The sequence below is a fragment of the Vulpes vulpes genome, chromosome 3 (assembly GCF_048418805.1).
Source record: "Vulpes vulpes isolate BD-2025 chromosome 3, VulVul3, whole genome shotgun sequence".
Lineage (NCBI taxonomy): Eukaryota > Metazoa > Chordata > Mammalia > Carnivora > Canidae > Vulpes > Vulpes vulpes.
The window spans coordinates 20,946,297-20,967,289 of NC_132782.1; the positions used below are offsets into that span (position 1 = coordinate 20,946,297).

Sequence of the window (20,993 nt, forward strand, 5' to 3'; positions counted from 1 at the left end):
ATAGAAGTTTATTTCTTTTTCTTATAAACACAGGTAATCCAGTTTCGGTGACTATGATTATTGAGGAACAAGGTTTCTTTTTCTTTTTCTTTTTTTATTATTTTTTAAAGATTTTATTTATTCATAGAGACACAGAGAGAGAGAGAAAGAGAGAGAGAGGCAGAGACACAGGCAGAGGGAGAAGCAGGCTCCATGCAGGGAGCCCGATGTGGGACTTGATCCGGGGTCTCCAGGATCACACCCCGCGCTGCAGGCAGCGCTAAACTGCTGCGCCACCGGGGCTGCCCAAGGAACAAGGTTTCTTTACTCTTGTTGCTCTGCCATCTTCAGTTCACAGCTCCTATTTCATGGTTCAGTTTGACTGCTGTGGCTATAATCATCGTTTTCATATTCTAGTGAGCAGAAAAGAAAAAAAGTGGAGAGACCACATCCCTTTCCTTTTAAAGAAACTTCACAGCAGTGGCCCAGAACTTTAAGTCCCTTTGGCCAGAATTTAGACATTGGTCACATCCATTCTTAAGGGAAGCTGGGAAGTAAACTTAATTCAGACAGCCATCTATGAAGATATAATTCATGGTTTTTAAAAGTGATTGCATAACATTCTATGATTTGGATTTACCGTAAATGATTTACTTGTTCCTTATTGTTAGACCTTTAAGGTGCTAATGAAGTTTTTGTTACTATAAACAAAGTGAAAATCAGCAATTTATGTCTTTAAAAAGTGAATTAGTGATCAATAAAAGCCACATGTTAGAATATTGAGAATTATAGGAGAGAACTTGGAAGTAGTAAATAACATTTTGAGAGTTTTCTCTTAAGACAAGAAAGGAAGAACCCATAAAGAGAAATGGAATTAAGCAATACCTTATAAAATGTGGACTTCCGTCATCATTGAAGAAAATAAAAGCAATATATCGTATTGCTGACTTATAAACTAATGCAGTAAAATAAGTGTGGATAATTTACATTTTTTTAAGTGCGTATAAATGCTTAAAGTGTCATACATTTACTGGTGTCTAAGTCATACTGATTTTTTTTAGTATTGAAATGCCTTTTTATTTTGTTTGGAATACAAATCTTTTGCTTTAAATTGGTCTATTCTTTTCCTATAAAGTGCTATATATGAACTATTACTTAAGTTTAGAAAATAAAAGTTGTGTTCAAATATGTATATACTTTCACTAGGCTAACTATGCTTCTCTTGATTTGTAGGCCTTTTTGCAAATGTGTAATCTGCCTATCAAAGTGGTTTGTAGGGCAAATGCAGAATATATGTCTCCATCTGGTAAGTTTTCAAAAATTCTGTTAATATTCTACATTGATAAATTGTAGTGATAATCCATTTTTATACCTATATTTTAAAAATGCCTATTTTTGTTTACTTATTTACCCTTTGAAGAATTATCCCATGGTTTTGTAAAGTAACAGTTGTAAACTTGATAATCTTGGGTGGACATTGCTGCTCATTTCAACTCTTTGGTCATAGTCAGTTACTGGAAAGTTATAGAAATTGCTTTAAGTAGTAAATATTAAGAAAATACATAATCTCAGATATCCCCAGTCATATTTACATAAGACTATTTCTACTTCAGAAAACAAATTTTAGTATTAATGAGTCCATTGGTTTTTAAACATGGTTCTCTAAACTATGTTCTCATATTAAACAGAGGGAAGAATAGAGATTGTGGAATAATTTGTCAAAGATCTTAAGGTCATCTCTGAATGCTTTTGGTTTCTCATTATTTTTTTTTGTTTAATTTTTATTTCAACAAGTTTTAAGATACTTATTAAGATTTTAGCCTTTCTGCTATTTTTTATAATCAGTATTGCCTTTTCTGTGTATCATGTATTAGTAGTTTAAGGTACAGTTTTAAATAAATATGGTTTAGATAATTTTTAATATAAAAATATAGTGCCATAAAGCTGATAAATAAATGTTAACTAGAATTGGTATGGATAATAATTATGGATCTTACTTTGCAATAATAACACAGAATTACTCCTTTATGGGTAAATCCATTAAGTCCAAATGATTGGGATAAGTGTGCTACATTGCTTTTCAGAGAGACATTTACATATCTTCTCACTCCGAAGATAACTTAGAAATGTGTAAAACGCTTTCTTTTCATCTTAGGTTCTTAAAGTGGTAATTGTCAAAAACTGTGAAGACAGCCTCACACACACTGAAAATTCTACATTAATACATCTACACTTACAGATTTATGAATCTACATTTTAAAACATTTCCATAAAAAGTTTCTAATCTTGTAAATGTAGACATATTTTAGATTGTTGAAGACCATTAACTGACTCATTTTCTGTTAATTTTGAATGTACGTTTTATAAACTTTCTGAATTCTGGTGAATTATATTGGGTTTTGTCCCATCTTTTTCCTTTATGTAGTCATGCAAAAAGTGTAGCTACACATATAAAAAACTTAATAATCTAATACTAAAGTTGATGTCTTTGGCAAATGAGGAGAAGCCATAGAGTTCATCCACCTATTTCCTAAGATGGCTGTACTAAGTTATCACCTAGCTAGATATCGGTTTTTTAATAGACCCTATGAAAGACAAATATAGAGGCTATAAGACCTACACACATTCATACATACATTCATAGGAGGAGTTTCCTGTAGGTAGATGAAAATGACACTTTCTACTAAGGCATTTATTTAAATTTTATCATCACTCTAGTATTATTCTCTTTTATCATATGATTTTGGGTGATGAGTAGTATGTTTTGTTTGCTTGATCTTGCTATGGTAGATTTTTAAAGCAGAGAGCATCACAGAGTGGTCAGAAATCAAGTCACTCTTGGCTAAGGGTTAGGAAATTTTTACTCTAATCCTTCTGTGACCCTGTCACATATTAACAATTTTCTTGGGAAATTTCACTTCTCTTTTTTGAGCTTCAGTGACTTCATCTGTAATGTGTAATGGTTGGATTAGATGGTATGCAGGGCTCTTTTTATTTCTAGTATTTTCTGAATCTACAAACTTGCTTTCTTTTTGCTTCCTTTAAAAACCAAAGTTCTAAAAATGATTATTCTGCTTAAAATAAGAAATAGAGCCCTCAGTTTTTTTTTTTTAAATGATCTCTGATTGATGCCAGAGAATAAATGTCTTACCGTGCTTTTGCTTGATACCTGCAATAAGGATATAACATTGGCTCCACTTTAAATCAGGCAAGTGACAAAAAACATTATTCACTTCTAATTTGTTGCCTTGATTTTTATATATTTCTTTATATTTAGACATACTTGAATACTCAGTTGATTACCCACACTGCTTTCCTGCTTCAGAATCTACTGAAAGCATTTTTTTTTTTTTTTTTTAAAGAAAATACAGGGGTGTCTGGTGGCTCAACAGTTGATTGTCTGTCTTCGGCTCAGGGTGTGAACGCAGGGTCCTGGGATCGAGTTCTGCATTGGGCTCCCCATCAGGAGCCTGCTTCTCTCTCTGCCTCTCTGTGTCTCTCATGAATAAATAAAGCAAATCTGAAAGAGAGAGAGAGAGAGAAAGAAAGAAAGAGAGAGAGAGAAAGAAAGAAAGAGAGAGAAAGAAAGAAAGAAAGAAAAGAAAGAAAGAAAAAGAAAGAAAGAAAGAAAGAGAAAGAAAATACAAACTCCTTCTTCCAAGAAGGCAAACTGAATATTGAAAATGAGAAATATACTTGGCTTTCAAAGTGTTAAAACCTAAAAATAGCCTTCAGTTTAGGCATTTATCCACACATCGTTTTCATTCTCAGATCATTTTATCTCAGAGGACCTGCACTATTTCTAGCATTTTGTACTTAGAAAGATTTTATACCAAGTTAAAAAACAGTATGACCTAATACTCAGATAAATTCTTTTTTGCAAGATTTATAAAGCAGTAGGAAAAAGAACTGTGGAATTCAGTGTTTTTATATTGGTAATATGGAAATGTCTTCTAAATATATCTATTGAGTTGTTATTTCCCTGAAGGGGCCTGCCTTTCTTTTGTAATGCGTGTTATCCTATGGATATAGACTGAAGCTTTTGTTGGTGCTATGCACCTCATCCATTACCCTTGGGCTGAGTGAGACAGAGAGGAGTGAATCTGTTAAAAAGGACCATGAAGAAGCCTGCTGTTAGTGTGAACTCTATTTGAACTAGGTCTGATAGCAAGTTTCATCCTCTAGCTTTTGGGGTGAACTTTATTGCTATTTGGAGACTATTTCATTATCTCTGATAATTTCATCAACTATTAGTATTTATAAAAATGAAATACTTTTTTAATGTGACAATTAGTTAGAGAAGCCAGTTTTTATAAGCATACTTATTTCTTTTTCCTCAGATGTGTCTGGGAACATACTTTGTATTATAATTCATAAACTATCATACCTTCAAAGATTGTTAGTTCTCTTAATGCCTGATATTTTTTTAGTCAAAGACATTTATTATTATACCATTATATGCTTAAAATATTGAACTTAATGGTGTCTAAGATTTAAAAGTAGATATAAAAAAGAAGTCTTCTTAAATGTAATTTAAAGTACAGATTGATTCATTGTATTCTGAAGAGAACGCCCCATTACATTTCTTTTAAATCTAATAGTGGTTGTGGACCAATGTCCTGCCTTGGTTCTTTTAATTTGAATAATTAGTATTTACTGCTGCTATATAGCGATTTGTTAGTGTTAGTTCTAAAAAGGGAATATTGTGATCAGTTATCACATACAAGTGAGAACTCTAGAAATGAATCTCCTTTTTCTTTTAAAATTAATCAGTACTTGTTTAAAAACTTATAGAATTTCACATACACATTTAACTATACTTTTCAAAAGTTATAGGGATATGAAATCAGCATATTAATAAAACAGATTCTATTTTTGTTTTAATTTACTGAATGTATTTTCATACATTTTTTTTTTTTCTTCCACAGGTAAAGTACCTTTTATTCATGTAGGAAATCAAGTAGTATCAGAACTTGGTCCAATAGTCCAATTCGTTAAAGCCAAGGTAATAAAAAAGATATTAAATATATTTGATCACAGTTAGTCTTAAATAAGTCATTCATCATTGTTAAGTGTGTCTTAACATTTGTATTGATTTTAACCTAGTTTTATAAAATGCCAATATAAACTAGTGGAGAAATATTTCTAAAGCGTAAGTTTTTTTTCCCCCATAATGTAAATCAATAGCTAAAGATGTAATTTGATCTTTACAAAATGGTAGATAATATCCTAACTCACACAAGTTTTGGTCACAAATGGAAACTTTGGTTGTTACAAAATGTCAGGTTAACATTTGAGAAGGTAGACATAGGATATATTTAGAAGTTGAACATATTAGTGTATACATTTGAATTCAGTTTAGGTTTTAGTGGTTATAAGGACAACCTCCATTAACATTATGGGTAACATATCATCCTTCTAAATTATTGTATAGTATTCTTTTGTATGGATGTTTTATAATTTATTTACTTAAGCCTTTATTGATGGACACCTAAATTGTCAGTTTTTGGCTCTTATTGAGTGTTAAGATAAATATTCTTCTACAGATGGCTTTGTACACTTGTCAGATTATCTCCTTAGGATAAATTCCTAAGCGTGATACTGTGATATTATATACATTTTTAAAGTCTCACCACAGATGGCTGGATTGAACTGAAGGGTTATACCATTTTATGCATCTACTCATTATTATAGTATTTTAGAATTTTTAAATTAGTGTCTCTTTCCCTATACTTTTACTAGCTTTCTTTTTCACCTTTGATCACTTAATAAGCAACAATAAATATCAGTCTTTTGGCATTTATTACTAATAAGGTTAGTCTCTAAAAAGAAAAACCGCAGGTTTACTGACCATTCTTGTTTTTTTCTCTTGTGAAATAATTGATAATGTAATTTTGTCCATTGAAAGATACATTTTTATAATGACATATAAATATGCCATTAATATTTATTAATATTTATCAATATTTTGTAGTGATAGAGTATTAACTTTTTCATATAAAATTTTATTTTAGATATTTTGGAAATTTATTAGACATTTATAGTAAAAACATCGATGAAGTAAAAACATTGATACTACTTGGTAGTAAGATAACTGAAAGTTTTTGTCTATTTAATATGATGCTCTTTTAAATTTTTTAAAATTTCCTTTAGGGCCATTCTCTTAGTGATGGGCTGGATGAAGTCCAAAAAGCAGAAATGAAAGCCTACATGGAATTGGTCAACAATATGCTGTTGACTGCAGAGGTATAATAGAAGATAATAGACCTTGAAAAGAAGCTTTCCTCTCAGAAAAGATCATGTCTTATGGGTTATTTTAAAGTTATTGGGAAATAGGAATATAGTCAAGCAATTCTAGGCCTAGGATGGGTACTGAAATTATTTGGTTATTATGTTTGAATAAGTTGTCTGACATTTTCAGATATGGTTTTTTTCTATTTGTAGAAAGGAGTGATTCTTGACCAATCATTATTTGACTTTGGCCTTGGGAGTTTTACTTAAATAGTATCTGTAAAATACTTCAGCGGCATTTAGATATACTATGTGAATAAGAAATACTTTTAGGAAGTACTACCATTAATTAAATTTAATAATTCTGTATAGCAACATTAGCTAGAGGTGGAAAAATTCTAATATATGTGACTTTTATAAAGTTGGCTTATAAAAAATCACCATGGCCAAAAATAATTTTATCCATTTTCTTTTTGATATTCTAAAGTTTTAGTGACTGTTCTTTTGTTCCTAGTTGTATCTCCAGTGGTGTGATGAAGCTACAGTAGGGGAGGTGAGTGGTTCTGCAGCATTTATCTTAATTAAAATTTAATGAGAAAACACTTTTGCTCAGAATCATAAGTCCCTGCTCATAAATGAAACATTGTGGTTTATACCATTAGAGATATAGTTTTTCACTTACTTTAATTTTGCTTGCACATACATTTTAGGGAAGCTATGTGTCATTGTTTGATTTAACTGGTTGCAAAGTACAGAAAAGTTTATATATTTTTAAAAGGAATGGTTTGAAATTTTAATTTTTTAGATTGCAAGCTATGTATTTTTTTCAGATAGCTGTATTTGTGTTCCAAAAATATGTTTTCCTAAGGATTCTGTTTGTAAAAACAGGCTTTGTTTTTAGAAAGATTCATGTTTCTTACAAAGTCTTTTTGCTCTAGATCACTCATGCTAGATATGGATCCCCTTACCCTTGGCCTTTGAATCATATTTTGGCCTATCAGAAACAGTGGGAAGTCAAGCGTAAGATGAAAGCTATTGGATGGGGTAACAAGACTCTGGACCAGGTGAGTTCAGGTCAAAGTTGAAGGTTTCCTCAACTTTAATGCATTAAATTCATTTTTTGTATCGGTAGTCTTTAAATATCTCAACATAATAAAAAAATTGAGAAAACATTTGCGCTTATTTTTTCTGACGCGAAGTGGTTTTTCTTTGTTTTATAAAAATCACATATGCTTATTATAAAACAAACTGTATAATACAGAAAAATTAAAAAAGGAAATAGAAATTGTTTGAAATCCTACCACCTAGAAATTGCCACTGCTAACTATTTGGAGAACATTCTTCTAGATGTCTCTTAGTGACATTTTCCTTAAATGGGATCATATTATACCTTGCACTCTATGATCTAATTTTTTTCCATTCACCAATGCATTGTGGGCAACTTTTATGTCAATAAATATAGATCTGCAGCATCAGAGCTTAAAAAAAAAACCTTGTTAAATACAGCACTTAATATCTATTTTTTTTTTGGTCTTAAATTTACTGAAGTAGCAAAATTAAAAAAATACATAGCTTGTCAAAGTTATAAGATTGAACTAATTCAATCATTAAACTAATAATGTCTCTTTTTCAAGTCTGCTCATAGTCCTTGCCAGCCAGTTTACCGATGTGTGCCATTGGCCATAGGGGGATTGGGTAGATGAATAGGGATCCAGTAAATAAAATCCATCTCCACTACTGGGAAAACAACTCAAACGCTTTTACTCCTGGTGGGTCAGCAGTGTCATCTTTATGAAGCACATTTTTTTACATACATAAAGTCAGTTGAATATATGGATTCAGGAATACATTTTTGTAAGGGGTTGAGTTTTGAGATAAAAACTTTCTTAGGGCAGCCCTGGTGGCTCAGCGGTTTAGCGCCTGCCTTCAGCCCAGGGCATGATCCTGGAGTCCCGGGATCCAGTGCCATGTTGGGCTCCCTGCATGGAGCTTGCTTTGCCCTCTGCCTGTGTCTCTGCCTCTCTCTCTCTCTCTGTCATGAATAAATAAATAAAATCTTAAAAAAAAAAAAAACAACTTTCTAAATAGTAATCCTTATAAAGTAATTTAAATATACTTGTGTTTAAAGGGAAGTTTCAAATTTTCTTCCTGTTTCTTACATAGAAAGTATTACTTATGTTCTATATGTGTTTTATTGTCTGATCTAAATATATGATAAAAGGTCACCTAAATTTACATTTTTGTTATAAACTGTGAGACAGATTGTAGACATATTTTATTGTTTTACTAATTTAAATATTTTTGGGGGGTCTGTTGCCTCTGTTAGGTCTTAGAAGATGTAGACCAGTGCTGTCAAGCGCTTTCTCAAAGACTGGGAACACAACCATATTTCTTCAATAAGCAGTAAGAAACTTTATCTTTTTTTAAGTTAGTTGCTTTTCTATGTTGTTAGATTACAAGCTTATTTTATCTTAGAAATTGTTTTATCAAGAAATATTTGTGAAGACATTTTGTTTTATTTTTCATTTTTGCCCTCATTAAACATTTACTTAGCATTTCTTGGTTATCAAGCACAGCTTGAGGCTCTGGGAGACTAAAATTTCTATGACGTAATTGCCATTAAAAATTAGTCTTAAGGGCAGACATGTAAACCAGTCATTATTTTATGATATAAATATACCACTAGGGGTAGTTGGAGGTGCTGTGTATGGAACTACATCATCGTAACAAAATTCATTTGCAAAATATTGTTAAAACATAAAGTATAACCATCTTTGTTTATATACGGTGATACCCTGGGTCTCCCTGGATCAGAAAACTAAACAATTAAAAATTTTGTTGGATGGACAAGCACTATTTTGAACTTATCTTTTAAATTTAATGAAAATATTTGTAAAGCATAGAAAGCATGAAGGATATAGATTATATATATATATATACACACACACACATATATATAAATTGATTAATTTATGTTTCATAAAGACAATTATTTTGTAATCTCAAAGAGTAATAATATAGGCAAAGTTGAGTTTTCCTCTTTTTTTAAAAACAGTTATAATTTTAATATATCAGAATCCTCCTGTGATCCAGTTTAAAATGGGCTTAAATTAACATTTTAATCTCAGTGTTTTATTTAGAAACTCTAGCCTTTTCTAGGCTCCGTAGTACAAATTTTTGCTTTTTAGATTGATACTTTTTAAAAAGGTTTATTTGCTATTATATCTTTATAGGCATTCATCTTCTGTAGCCATATCAAACATCTTTTGGGAGAGATACTAATATTTGTAGCAAAAATGACAAGGATGATAGCTTGGAAATATTTTTATATTAATGTGTGTACTACATATGAAATTTGGGGTCTGTTGATCTCTGAAGCACAAAGGTCATAGAATTGAAACCATGAAATCCTGGTAGGTAAAGCTTCTCCAGCTGTGTTCCTGTTTTTAGTGATGTTTGCTATGCAGAGTCTATTTGTTTAGTCTCTGACACAAAAGAAATGTATCCATGTGTTAGTACCAAGTAGTTCCTTTTCTTGCTGACAGGAATTCTTAGGGCCTGAAAAGCCCAGTAGTGTGTTTTATTGTTTGAATTGCATCATTCTGTGTTAGGAGGTAGTTTTGTTATGCATGCTGCCTTCATGGGAGACTTATTTTTCTCATTTAAACTCCGTGTCAGAGACTTCATTCATAACCAGGTATCATTGAGCATGTGATTTAGTGGACCTATCACAACAGTTTTCTTTTTATTAGGGTACAATTATACTTAAGCTTGTAATGAAAAATTCAAGATTTAGAACAAACACAAAACCAAAGGTTTGCTGTGGAGGAGGTGCTTAATTGATATGAAGGTGTAGGTTTCTGAAATAATTTTACCTTGTATGATACTTACATAAACATCTTCCCCTAACGATTGAAAAATAGATTTCATTTTTAATTTTAGTTTTACTCCATTCTCTAATTAATAGTAAACTGTAATTAGGAAAAAATAATTTGTGTTTTCACTCTGAGAGTCTTTTCCTCACTTCTATCTGTCAGGCATCATTACTTTGTGAGATACTGTACTTTAGTGAATAGAGTATGGCTTAAGTCTCAATAAGGTAGTATTGGATTCCAGGTTGGTGGCCCTGAATTCTGTTCTTGGCTCTAATATATACCGGACTTCAGCAGCTTGCTGCTTTATTTCTCTATGTATCCTCCCAGTACCCTCTAAAATTAGAATGAATTTTTCTCCTAGCTAACTTCCTGGGGATGTTGAGAGGACTCATTGAAAAGAATTTAGTAGTTTTACTTGGTGAGAGAAGGGGAAAGGGTGGGTGAGGAGATCCTGGAGCAAGAACAGGAATTGGGAAAAGGGGACCAAGAAGATAAATGGTAGAAAGAAAAATTTAGGAAAGTGAAATTGAGGGAAATTAGAAATAACACAAGATAGATACACTGGTGGACTTTTTTTTTTTTAATCATTTATCATATTTAGTGTGGGTAGCCTTTTAAGTATTTAAATCATATATTTGAAATGCAGCTATAACAAAATCTGTATTTCCTGCTGTATCCAAGCTGTCTTGCTGCTGTGATATCTGTTAAAACATCTATCCAAAGGCTGCTAGATCATTTGTTCTTTTTCATGTGGTGAGCATGGACCTGGAATGAAAAAGTAAAACTTTTCTTAAAGTGTTATTTTTATACTTTTTTTCCCCTAAGTGTAATGAGGGTAGAATGAATTATACTGTTGTAAAGCATTTATGAGCTCCTTGCAGGTCTGTGTGTTTTCTAAACAAAACCTATTTGTCAGCAGAGGATCAATAAATGTTGGTTAAAAGTAGTTTAAATTGAGAAATTGGAAGAGGAGTTATGTTTGAAAAAGAGTACTGCTAAATAACTATTAAATGGTAAAACTTGAAAATATACTCTCATATACTGATAGGAAAGGGTATTGAGGAAATGCTACAAAAATTATACATGGGAATCTTAAGACAAAAAATTTCGGGGAGGAATTGGATTTTACTGAGGTTTATTCAGTAAAGAAATTGCCATTTGAGAAATTAAGTCAGTAATCAAAACACTCCCAACAAGTCCAAGACCAGACAGTTTCACAGGTGAATTCTATCAGATATTTTTTTTTTTTTTTTAAATTTTTTTTTTTTTTAATTTTTATTTATTTATGATAGTCACAGAGAGATAGAGAGAGAGGCAGAGACACAGGCAGAGGGAGAAGCAGGCTCCATGCACCGGGAGCCCGACGTGGGATTCGATCCCGGGTCTCCAGGATCGCGCCCTGGGCCAAAGGCAGGCGCCAAACCGCTGCGCCACCCAGGGATCCCAATCTATCAGATATTTAAAGAAGAGTTAATACCCATTCTTCTCAAGCTATTCCCAAAAATAGGAGAGGAAGGAAAACTTCCAAATTCATTCTATAAGACCAGCATTATTCTGATACTAAAACCAAGCAAAGATACTACAAAAAAAGAAAACTAGGCTAGTGCCTGTGGTGAGCATAGATGCAAAAATCCTCAACAAATAAATGTTAGCAAACTGAATTCAACAGTACATTAAAAGGATCTTTGGGCAGCCCCCGTGGCTCAGTGGTTTAGCGCCACCTTCAGTCCAGGGCCTGATCTTGGAGTCCTGGGATCGAGTCCCACGTCGGGCTCCCTGCGTGGAGCCTGCTTCTCCCTCTGCCTGTGTCTCTGCCTCTCTCTCTCTCTCTGTGTGTGTCTATCATGAATAAATAAATAAAATTGAAAAAAAAAAAGATCATTCACCAAGATTAAGTGGGACTTATTTTATCTTTTTGAAAGATTTATTTATTTTAGGGAGAGAGCATGCACATGTGAACAGGGGGAGGGGCAGGGGGAGAGAGAGAATCTCAAACAGATTCCATTCTGAGCATGGAGCCCAACTTGGGGTTTGATCTCTCAACCCTGAGATCATGACCTAAGCTGAAATCAAGAATGGATGCTCAACTGACTGAGCCGCCCAGGCACCTCAAGATTAAGTGGGCTTTATTCCATGGATGCAAGGGTGGTTCATTATTCTCAAATCAATCAGTATGATACAACACATTAATAAGAGGAAGGATAAAAACCATTTAATCATCTCAATAGATGCAGAAAAGGTACTTAAAGTACAACATCTCTTTATGATAAACACTCAACAAAGTGGGTATAGAGGGAATATACCTCAACATAATAAAGGCTGTATATGAAAAATCCAGCTAACAAATTCAATGGTGAAAAACAAAGTTTTTTCCTTAAGATCAGGAACAAGGCAAGAATATCCATTCTACCACTTTTACCACAAAGAAATAAAAGACATCCAGATTGTATGTATGTATGTATGTATTTATTTATTTATAGATTTTATTTTTTTATTCATGAGAGACACAGAGAGGCAGGCTCCATGCAAGGAGCCCAATATGGAACTCAAACCCCTGGAATCTGGGATCACACCCTGAGCCAAAGGCAGGTGCCCAACCTCTGAGCCACTTGGGCATCTCTATCCAGATTGTTAAGGAAGAAGTAAAACTGTCATTATTTGCAGATGACCTGATAATATATGTAGAAATCCTAGACTCCATTAAAAACTATCAGAACTCATAAATGAATTCAGTAAAGTTGCAGGATGCAAAATTAATATATAGAAATCTGCATTTCTATGCACTAACAGAAATTAAGAAAACAATCTTGTTTAGAGTTGCATCAAAAAGAATAAAAATGCCAAGGAATAAATTTAATCAGAGAAGTGAAAGACCTATACTCTGAAAACTATAAGACATTGTTGAAAGAAATTTAATATGACACAAGTGGAATGATTTAGCATGCTCATGGATTTGAAGAATTAGTATTGTTAAAATGTACATACTACCCAAAGTAATCTACAGATTGAATGCAATCCCTATCAAAACACCAATAACACTTTTCACAGAACTAGAACAAATATTCCCAAAGTATGTATGGAATCATAAAAAACCTCAAATAGCCAAAGCAATCTTGAGAAAGGAGAACAAAGCTGGAGGTATCTTAATCCCAGGTTTCAAGATATACTACTAATCTATAGTAATCAAAACAGTATGGTCCTGGCACCAAATCAGACACATAGATCAATGGAACAGGATAGAAAGCCCAGAAATAAACTCACACATATGTGGTCAGTTGACAAAGTAGGTAAAAATATACAATGGGGAAAAGGACAGCCTTCAATAAATGGTGTTGGGTAAATAGGACAGCTACATGTAAAAGAACGAAACTGGACCACTTACTTATACCACACACAAAAATAAACTGGATTAAAGACCTAAATGTGAGACATGAAACCATAAACTAAAAGAAAACATAAGCAGTAATGCTTTAGACATCAACCTTAGCAACATATTTATTGGTATGTCTCCTCAGGCAAGGGAAACAAATGCAAAAATAAACTTGGAACTACCCCAAAATAAAACGGTTTTGCACAGTGAAGGAAACCATCAACAAAATTAAAAAGGCAACCTACTGAATGGAAGAAGATATTTGCAAATGATATATTTGATATGAGGCTAATAGAGAAAATCTATGAAGAACTTCTATAATTCAGCAAACTAATCTGATTTAAGATGAGCAGAGGACCTGAACAGATATTTTTCCAAAGAAGACATACAGACACATGAAGAGATGCTTCACATCACTGATCAATAGGGAAATGCAAATCAAAACCACAGTGAGATACCACCTTACCAGTCAGAATGGCTCATATCAAAAAGACAAGAAATAAAAAATATTGGTGAGGATAGAGAAATTGTACACTATTGATGGGAATGTAAATTGGTGCAGCCATTGTGGAAAACAGTATGGAGTTTCCTCAAAAAATTAAACATAGAAATATGATCCAGTAATTTCACTACTGGATATTTACCCAAAGAAAATGAAAGCACTAATTTGAAAAGATATATGCACCTCTATGTTTTTTACAGTATCATTTGTAATAGCCAAGAAATAGAAGCAAGCCAAGTATCTATCAATAGGTGAATGACTAAAGAAAGTATGTAAATATATATGTATACACACTTATATATACACACATATATAAAATATATAATATGTGCTATATGTATTATTAAGCATAAGGAATGAGATTTGCCACTTGCAGCAACGTGGATGGACCTCAGGGGTATTATGCTAAAATTTAAATCAGACAAAGAAAGACCATATAATTTTACTTATATTTGAAAAAAAATTTTTTTTTTTTTAAATTTTTATTTATTTATGATAGTCACACACAGAGAGAGAAAGAGAGGCAGAGACACAGGCAGAGGGAGAAGCAGGCTCCATGCACTGGAGCCCGACGTGGGATTCGATCCCGGGTCTCCAGGATCGGGCCCTGGGCCAAAGGCAGGCGCTAAACCGCTGCGCCACCCAGGGATCCCCTTGAAAAAAATTTTTACTTACATTTGGAATCTAAAAAACAAAACAAATGAACAACAACAACAACAAAAAAACCCAAAAAACCCAGACTTTTAAATACAGAAACCAAACTGACAGTTACTAGAAGGGAGGTGGGCAGGAGGGATAAGCAAAATAGATAAAGGCGATTAAGAGGTACAGATTTCTAGTTATAAAATAAATAAGTACAGCATAGAGAATATAGTCAATAATATTGTGATAATGTATAAACTATGGTTATTGTGGTTGAGCATTGAGTAATGTATAGAGTTGTTGAATCTGTATGTTGTACATCTGAAGCTAACCTAACATTGTAGGTCAATTATACTTTAATAATAATTTAAAAAATAAAAAAATAATTTAAAAAATCACCATTTGAGAAAATTAAGGGAAAATCGTTCAAAATTTCAAAGGCAAAATCTAAAAAAGGTTGATGGCAAGGGGCTTGATTTACAAACTTGAATGACAGTCCTGAGACCAATGATCAATATATAAAGATATGGTATATGTAGGTTATCTCTAGTAGCATGAAGACCTGGCAAGTTAACAGTTTAAGAAAAATTACTGAACATTGAGACAAAATTAATGTATTTGAAACTAGACTGACTATGAAAGGTATCAGGAAGAAAGAAATATGCAATCATAATAAAGAAAGCAAAAAGTTGAGTATAGAACAATTTTAAGTGGGAAAGAGTAGGAAAACATTCACATTTACGGTATTTTTATTTTGATATTCAAATGAAAGAATAGTAGATAACTGATATTAGCTGGAACTTTTGGTATAATCATCATATATGTAAATTACACCATCATACTGTATACCTTAAACTTATACACTGATGCATGTCAATTATTTTCAGTAAAACTAGGGGAAAAAAAGAATAATAATAACCAACCAATGGAAATGTAGAAAGAATGATAATGCAAGATAAGGCAACACATTTCTTAGAATCTTAAAAATATATTTATGATCCTGGGATATTTTTCTAATAAAAGTCTATAAAGATTCATGTAATATAAATGAAAGATGTTAAAAGTCTTAGGAAGAGAGTTGCTATCAGCATTCAAATTGCAACTCCTGCCAAGTAAACATAAGGGTGGAAATGTCCGTTTATAGGGTATAGGAAAGGTAAATTTTTTTTTTTTTTTGAAGGAAAGGTAATTAAAACAATGTGCATTAAGATCTTGGCTCAATTAAACAGTACAAATATTGGGCAAAGTGTGGGTTTTTTTTCTTGTCTCATGAATTGCAAATGTTTTTCTGAGTTTATTGCTTTTTTAAAAAAAATCAGGCATATGGTTTTTACATATGGTAAAACTTTTATGTTTATGACTCTGAGTTTTAGTAATGATCTACAGTTGTAGCACCACTACCACAAGTGGACTTTTCAAAAAGAAAGAATTACAGGAATTGGTAATTTATATATGTCATATATATCTAAATTAATATAAGTAATTGCTAAAATTTGTAAAGATTAAAAAATAGGCATTGGGAGTTAAGTATATGTGTTTCATTTGATTTAGTATATTGTATTCTACTCCTTCTTAGATGTTCTAAACATTTTTTCTTTTTTAATTTTTATGATAGTCACACACACAGAGAGAGAGAGAGAGAGGCAGAGACATAGGCAGAGGGAGAAGCAGGCTCCATGCACCGGGAGCCCGATGTGGGATTTGATCCTGGGTCTCCAGGATCACGCCCTGGGCCAAAGGCAGGCGCTAAACCACTGCGTCACCCAGGGATCCCCCTTCTTAGATGTTCTAAAGTAACTTGCCACACAGTTGCTGTCTTTATGTAACAAGAGATCAGTTGCAATATGCTCATTACCTATATAATTCAGCACCTTTCGAGTTATATGGATATATGTTTGCAGAAAATAACATTTGACCACTTCAGGGATACGTCTAGACCACTCTAGTTTGAATGTACACTTAAACTCCTTCAGAGCCTTCATTTATTGATAACGGACACACAATTTTATCACTGAAAGTTGCATCAGGAAACAAATTCACTTTTTTAATGATCTACTTCAAGAAGCAAAAAGTAGTTAACCCTACATAATTAGGGAAAAAATAAATCTTAAATTGGTGAGATAACACCTTTTAAGAAATATGCTTAGGGATATGGAAGAGTTAGTGTTTATATTACTTCTCGCAAAGTACCTCTACATTTATCCACCTTCTACATCCCTGGTTCTTTTCAGGTATCCATTTATTATTGATTCTTCATTTCTAATGATATTAATCATGATGCTGTTAAGTCCAAGGACACATCTGACTTTGTTACTAATTCTTCATGAATGTACCAAAAAAAAAGGGAAGGCTTTGAAAGAATAAGTACTCTTGACAAATTAAATGTCCTGCATACTTTAGGCAGGATGCTTTCTCTCCCCTTGCATTTAGCAAATACTGTGATTCAGTTCCTCTGATCCTTTTCTAAGAAGTAGGGATATAAGAGTTATGCAGTGTTACCTCTGAAAGCTTAGAGTATCATCAGTTAAGTGGACATAGTTAAAGTGTGGCATGAAAAATGCATCACCTTTTTATTCATTCAAAACATTTATTAAGAACTCTTCGTCCCAGACATTGTTCTAATTATTGGGAACACAGCAGGAAACAAGCAGAGAGGGAGACAGGCAATTAACAACAGATATTGATAGTATTAAGTACTACATGGAGAATTCAGATAGGCTCACAAAGTAGTAAGTGGCTGCATGTCCGCTTTAGTTTGGGTGTTCAGATGTGACATTTAAGCCTTACTCTGAAAAACAAGAAGGAGCCAGCAATGTGAAATTAAGGGAAGAGTGTTCCAGATAGCAGGAATAATTGGGTCAAGCCCTAAGTGGGCTTGAATTTGATCTGTTCAAATGGAGGAGGCAAGGCCAATATGGGTTGTGTGTTGACAGTGGTAAGAGATGAGATTGAAGAGAAGCAGGGGCCAGGTTGTCTAGGCTTTGTTTGCTACAGGTAAGAAGTTTGGCATATCCATGTAAATAGAATGGATATTCATTGGAATAGTTTATGCTTGGAGTGGTATGGTCTGGTGACATTAAAAAAAAATCACTCTGGCTACTATGTGGTCAATAAATAGAAGCAGGAAGGTTATAGTGAGAGATGATAGTGGCTCAGAGTAGATGATAATGGAGAGAGATAAATCAGGACATACTTGGTGGTTGTGTCTTGCAATACTTGCTGATGGGTATGAAAGGGTAAAAGAAATAGAAGAAGAGAAGACTTAAGAAACCGTGAGATTTTTGGCTCAAATAGCTGAGTAGATAATGGTACCTTTTATTTTGGGAATATGAGATGTGCAAGTTTGAGATGCTTATTCAGCATATGGGTGGTGATGTTATGTAGACATTTGAATTTATGATTTTTGATGTTAAGGGAGGGACTGGGTTTGGAGATAAATATTGGGGAATTACATTTGAATTTATGATTTTTGATGATAAGGGAGGGACTGGGTTTGGAGATAAATATTGGGGAATTATTGGCTTGAAGAGGTATTTAAAACCACGCAACAGCATGAGGTCATTCATCATTAGTGATCAAGGCCACATAGCTAGTACGTAAGTGGCAGAGTTAGGATCCAAACTCAGATTTGATGGACCCCAAAATCTGTTCTTCCAAACCAGATTATTGGAACATACTTTCACATTTAGGTAAGCTAACACACATTTTCTCAAAAACTTTATCACTATGGGACTGACAGCAATAATTAGTTCATTATTGTGATATTTTCTCCCTTTAGTAATATTTTAATATTATTGGCAATTATTTTAATATAATGTATAATGTAGTTTGGTGATGCCTCATCTATAGATAAATTTCAATTTTTTGTTACTAATATATAATTGAAGGAAAAAATATCCTAGAAAATTTTTTGTTGAAGCCATCTTTATCTCTCCTTCAGAAAGCCAAATTATTGGGGTGCCTGGGTGGCCCAGTCAGCTAAGGGTCCAACGCTTGATTTCAACTCAGGTCATGACCATTGGGTTCTGAGCTCAGCAGGGAGTCTGCTTGAGATTCTCTCATTTCTCTCCTTTTGCCCCTCCACCCCAATAAATAAATAAATCTTTTTTAAAAAATGAAAGCTAAATTAATTTAAAAGTTGTAAAATTAAAATTAAATTATGTTGTTAATATATAATTGGGTAATCAGGTGTCATTTGTCCTAGCGCCACAGTGATAGCCTTGTACTTTGATAGAATTTTGTTTATGCATCTATTAAAACACTTACTAAATTGTGTTGTAATTTATGTTTTGTGTCCATGTCTTAGAATATCTTTCATGTTCTTAACATCTCTAGCATGGTTCCTAGTATACTGGAGACCTGCTATATTTTTTAGTGGATAAATTAATGAGTAAAATGAATATAATCAATTACACCAATGTTATTTTAACAACGTACTACTTTATTATTTTTTAATTTTTTTAACAACGTACTACTTTAAAAAGCAAGTCACGCAACTAGCAAATTATAATTTAAAAGGTTTTTTTCATATCTTACAACAGAAACTCCAAGTAAAAACAAAATAAATTCTATCAAGTTGAGGTAGGATTTATTTCTTATACAACTTTTTCTTTTAAATAAATAAAATGTTTTAAAAAGTAATGTATATTTTGCCATACAAGGTAAATGCTGTTCATGTTACTCTCATTTCTACTTTTGTTTTAGGCCTACTGAACTAGATGCACTAGTATTTGGCCATTTGTATACCATTCTTACCACACAATTGACCAATGATGAACTTTCTGAGAAGGTGAAAAACTACAGCAACCTCCTTGCTTTCTGTAGAAGAATTGAACAGCACTATTTTGAGGATCGTGGTAAAGGCAGCTCATCTATCAGATCATCGTAGAGATATGTCTTAATTTAGTTATTATTTTAAAAAACAACTTGAAATATGTTACTTGAACGTTATAGTAAATAATGGTATCAGAATTTTAAAACCAAAAACACTGTTTTTTGAAACCTCAGAATAAATTATATAATGTATCCTATACATGTACTTTATACTGTTACTTCAAATAATTCTGAATGATTTCATTTGATATGCTGTACTCTGTATCTTGAAATTTCTGTTTTCTTGAAACATGTATGCATATAAAAATAAAGTGCAAAAGAACTGAATGGTTAGTGTATTTACTTTCTTTTGATCTTTCCAAAAGCCACTCTGAGCTTTTATACATGCAATAAACTGTCTTTTCTAAGGCAAATAATTTGTGTTCCATACTTTTAAGATTACTTTGATACATGCTGAATCTAGAGACGGGAAAAATGTTCTTAACAAGTATTCACTTCACACAAACAAAGTATGCACTTAGAAAATGTAAATAATAGCAAGGCAATTAAATCCCAGAACAGATTACCATTTAAGAACACTCTTCATCTAAACCTAACTCAATTTGTAAATATTTAATCAGAGCAGCTATAATTTATATTGGGATGAAGGTAGAGTTTCAAGGACCTTATTTTTTTGAGACAAGAATATTTTAATAATGTTTTATTCCTCTTGTGGGAAAGGGAGTTTAGTTTTCACAGAGGTATCAACAGGAATTTGTATATAAGCACTAAGGATTATAGGTTTTGTCCCTTTCAAATTTTCTAATATCTTATATACAACAAAGGATGCTATAAAGAGATGTGAAAATCATATCACGTCTTGAAAATATCAGGATAATAGTACTTTTATATTTGCTTTTTATGTAATACCAGGCATTTTTACCTCATTTAATCCTTACAAAAACAGTATGAAGGATATTATCCCCAGTTTGCAGAGAGGATGGTAGAAAGTAAGCATAATGCCTTGCCTTTGGTTATAGAGGTAGAGCTGAATTCAAACACAGGCAGTCTGGCATCTGTTTGGCTTTTAGTGAACACTACACTTTTTTGATTAAGATTATAGATTTAGACCATATTATGGGTAAATTAGGTTATCCTTAGTCTAAATCCTGTATAAACTTTGGGTACTCTCTTTGGATTATAGTGCTATTTATAGCTTTCCTGAACTAATTAGTTTTTAAATGCGTATTATTTAAAATAAAAAATCCCAAGCTACCTGTGTTTCTGCAAAATTTTTATGACAGGTTTGTTTGGTTTCTTTTTTGGTATATATTTTTGTATACTTGTTTTGTACTTGATTTTTTTTTAAATCGTAACATTCATTTAATTGAACTGAAACCATTTGTACTTGTGTATAAAATCTAGACTTTTTTCTTTGAGTTTTTTTTTTATATTAAAACATTTCAGCAAAATAAGCTGTGGTATTTTTATCTTTACTACTGGCTGTATTCTTATTTTTTTGTATTATTTTAAAATGAAGAACATTGGGGGATAATAGATTTTTTTAGATAGTTATTTTAGA

General features: G+C 32.5%; 1 protein-coding gene across 7 annotated transcripts in view; it reads left to right on the forward strand.

Moving 5' to 3' along the window:
- Window positions 1-19,759, forward strand: part of MTX2 (metaxin 2) — a 65,526-nt gene extending 45,767 nt beyond the window's left edge. For 5 of the 7 annotated variants that reach the window (XM_072752016.1, XM_072752019.1, XM_072752022.1 and 2 more), the window contains 7 exons: window positions 1,213-1,285; window positions 4,908-4,984; window positions 6,133-6,225; window positions 6,725-6,763; window positions 7,149-7,274; window positions 8,537-8,613; window positions 19,304-19,759. In XM_072752016.1, coding sequence (XP_072608117.1) covers window positions 1,213-1,285; window positions 4,908-4,984; window positions 6,133-6,225; window positions 6,725-6,763; window positions 7,149-7,274; window positions 8,537-8,613; window positions 19,304-19,487 — 669 coding nt within the window. In that variant the 3' untranslated portion in view covers window positions 19,488-19,759. The remainder of the gene's footprint in view (window positions 1-1,212; window positions 1,286-4,907; window positions 4,985-6,132; window positions 6,226-6,724; window positions 6,764-7,148; window positions 7,275-8,536; window positions 8,614-19,303) is intronic. The other 2 variants (XM_072752023.1, XM_072752018.1) reach the window with 2 other exon arrangements.
- Window positions 19,760-20,993: the final 1,234 nt, after the last annotated feature.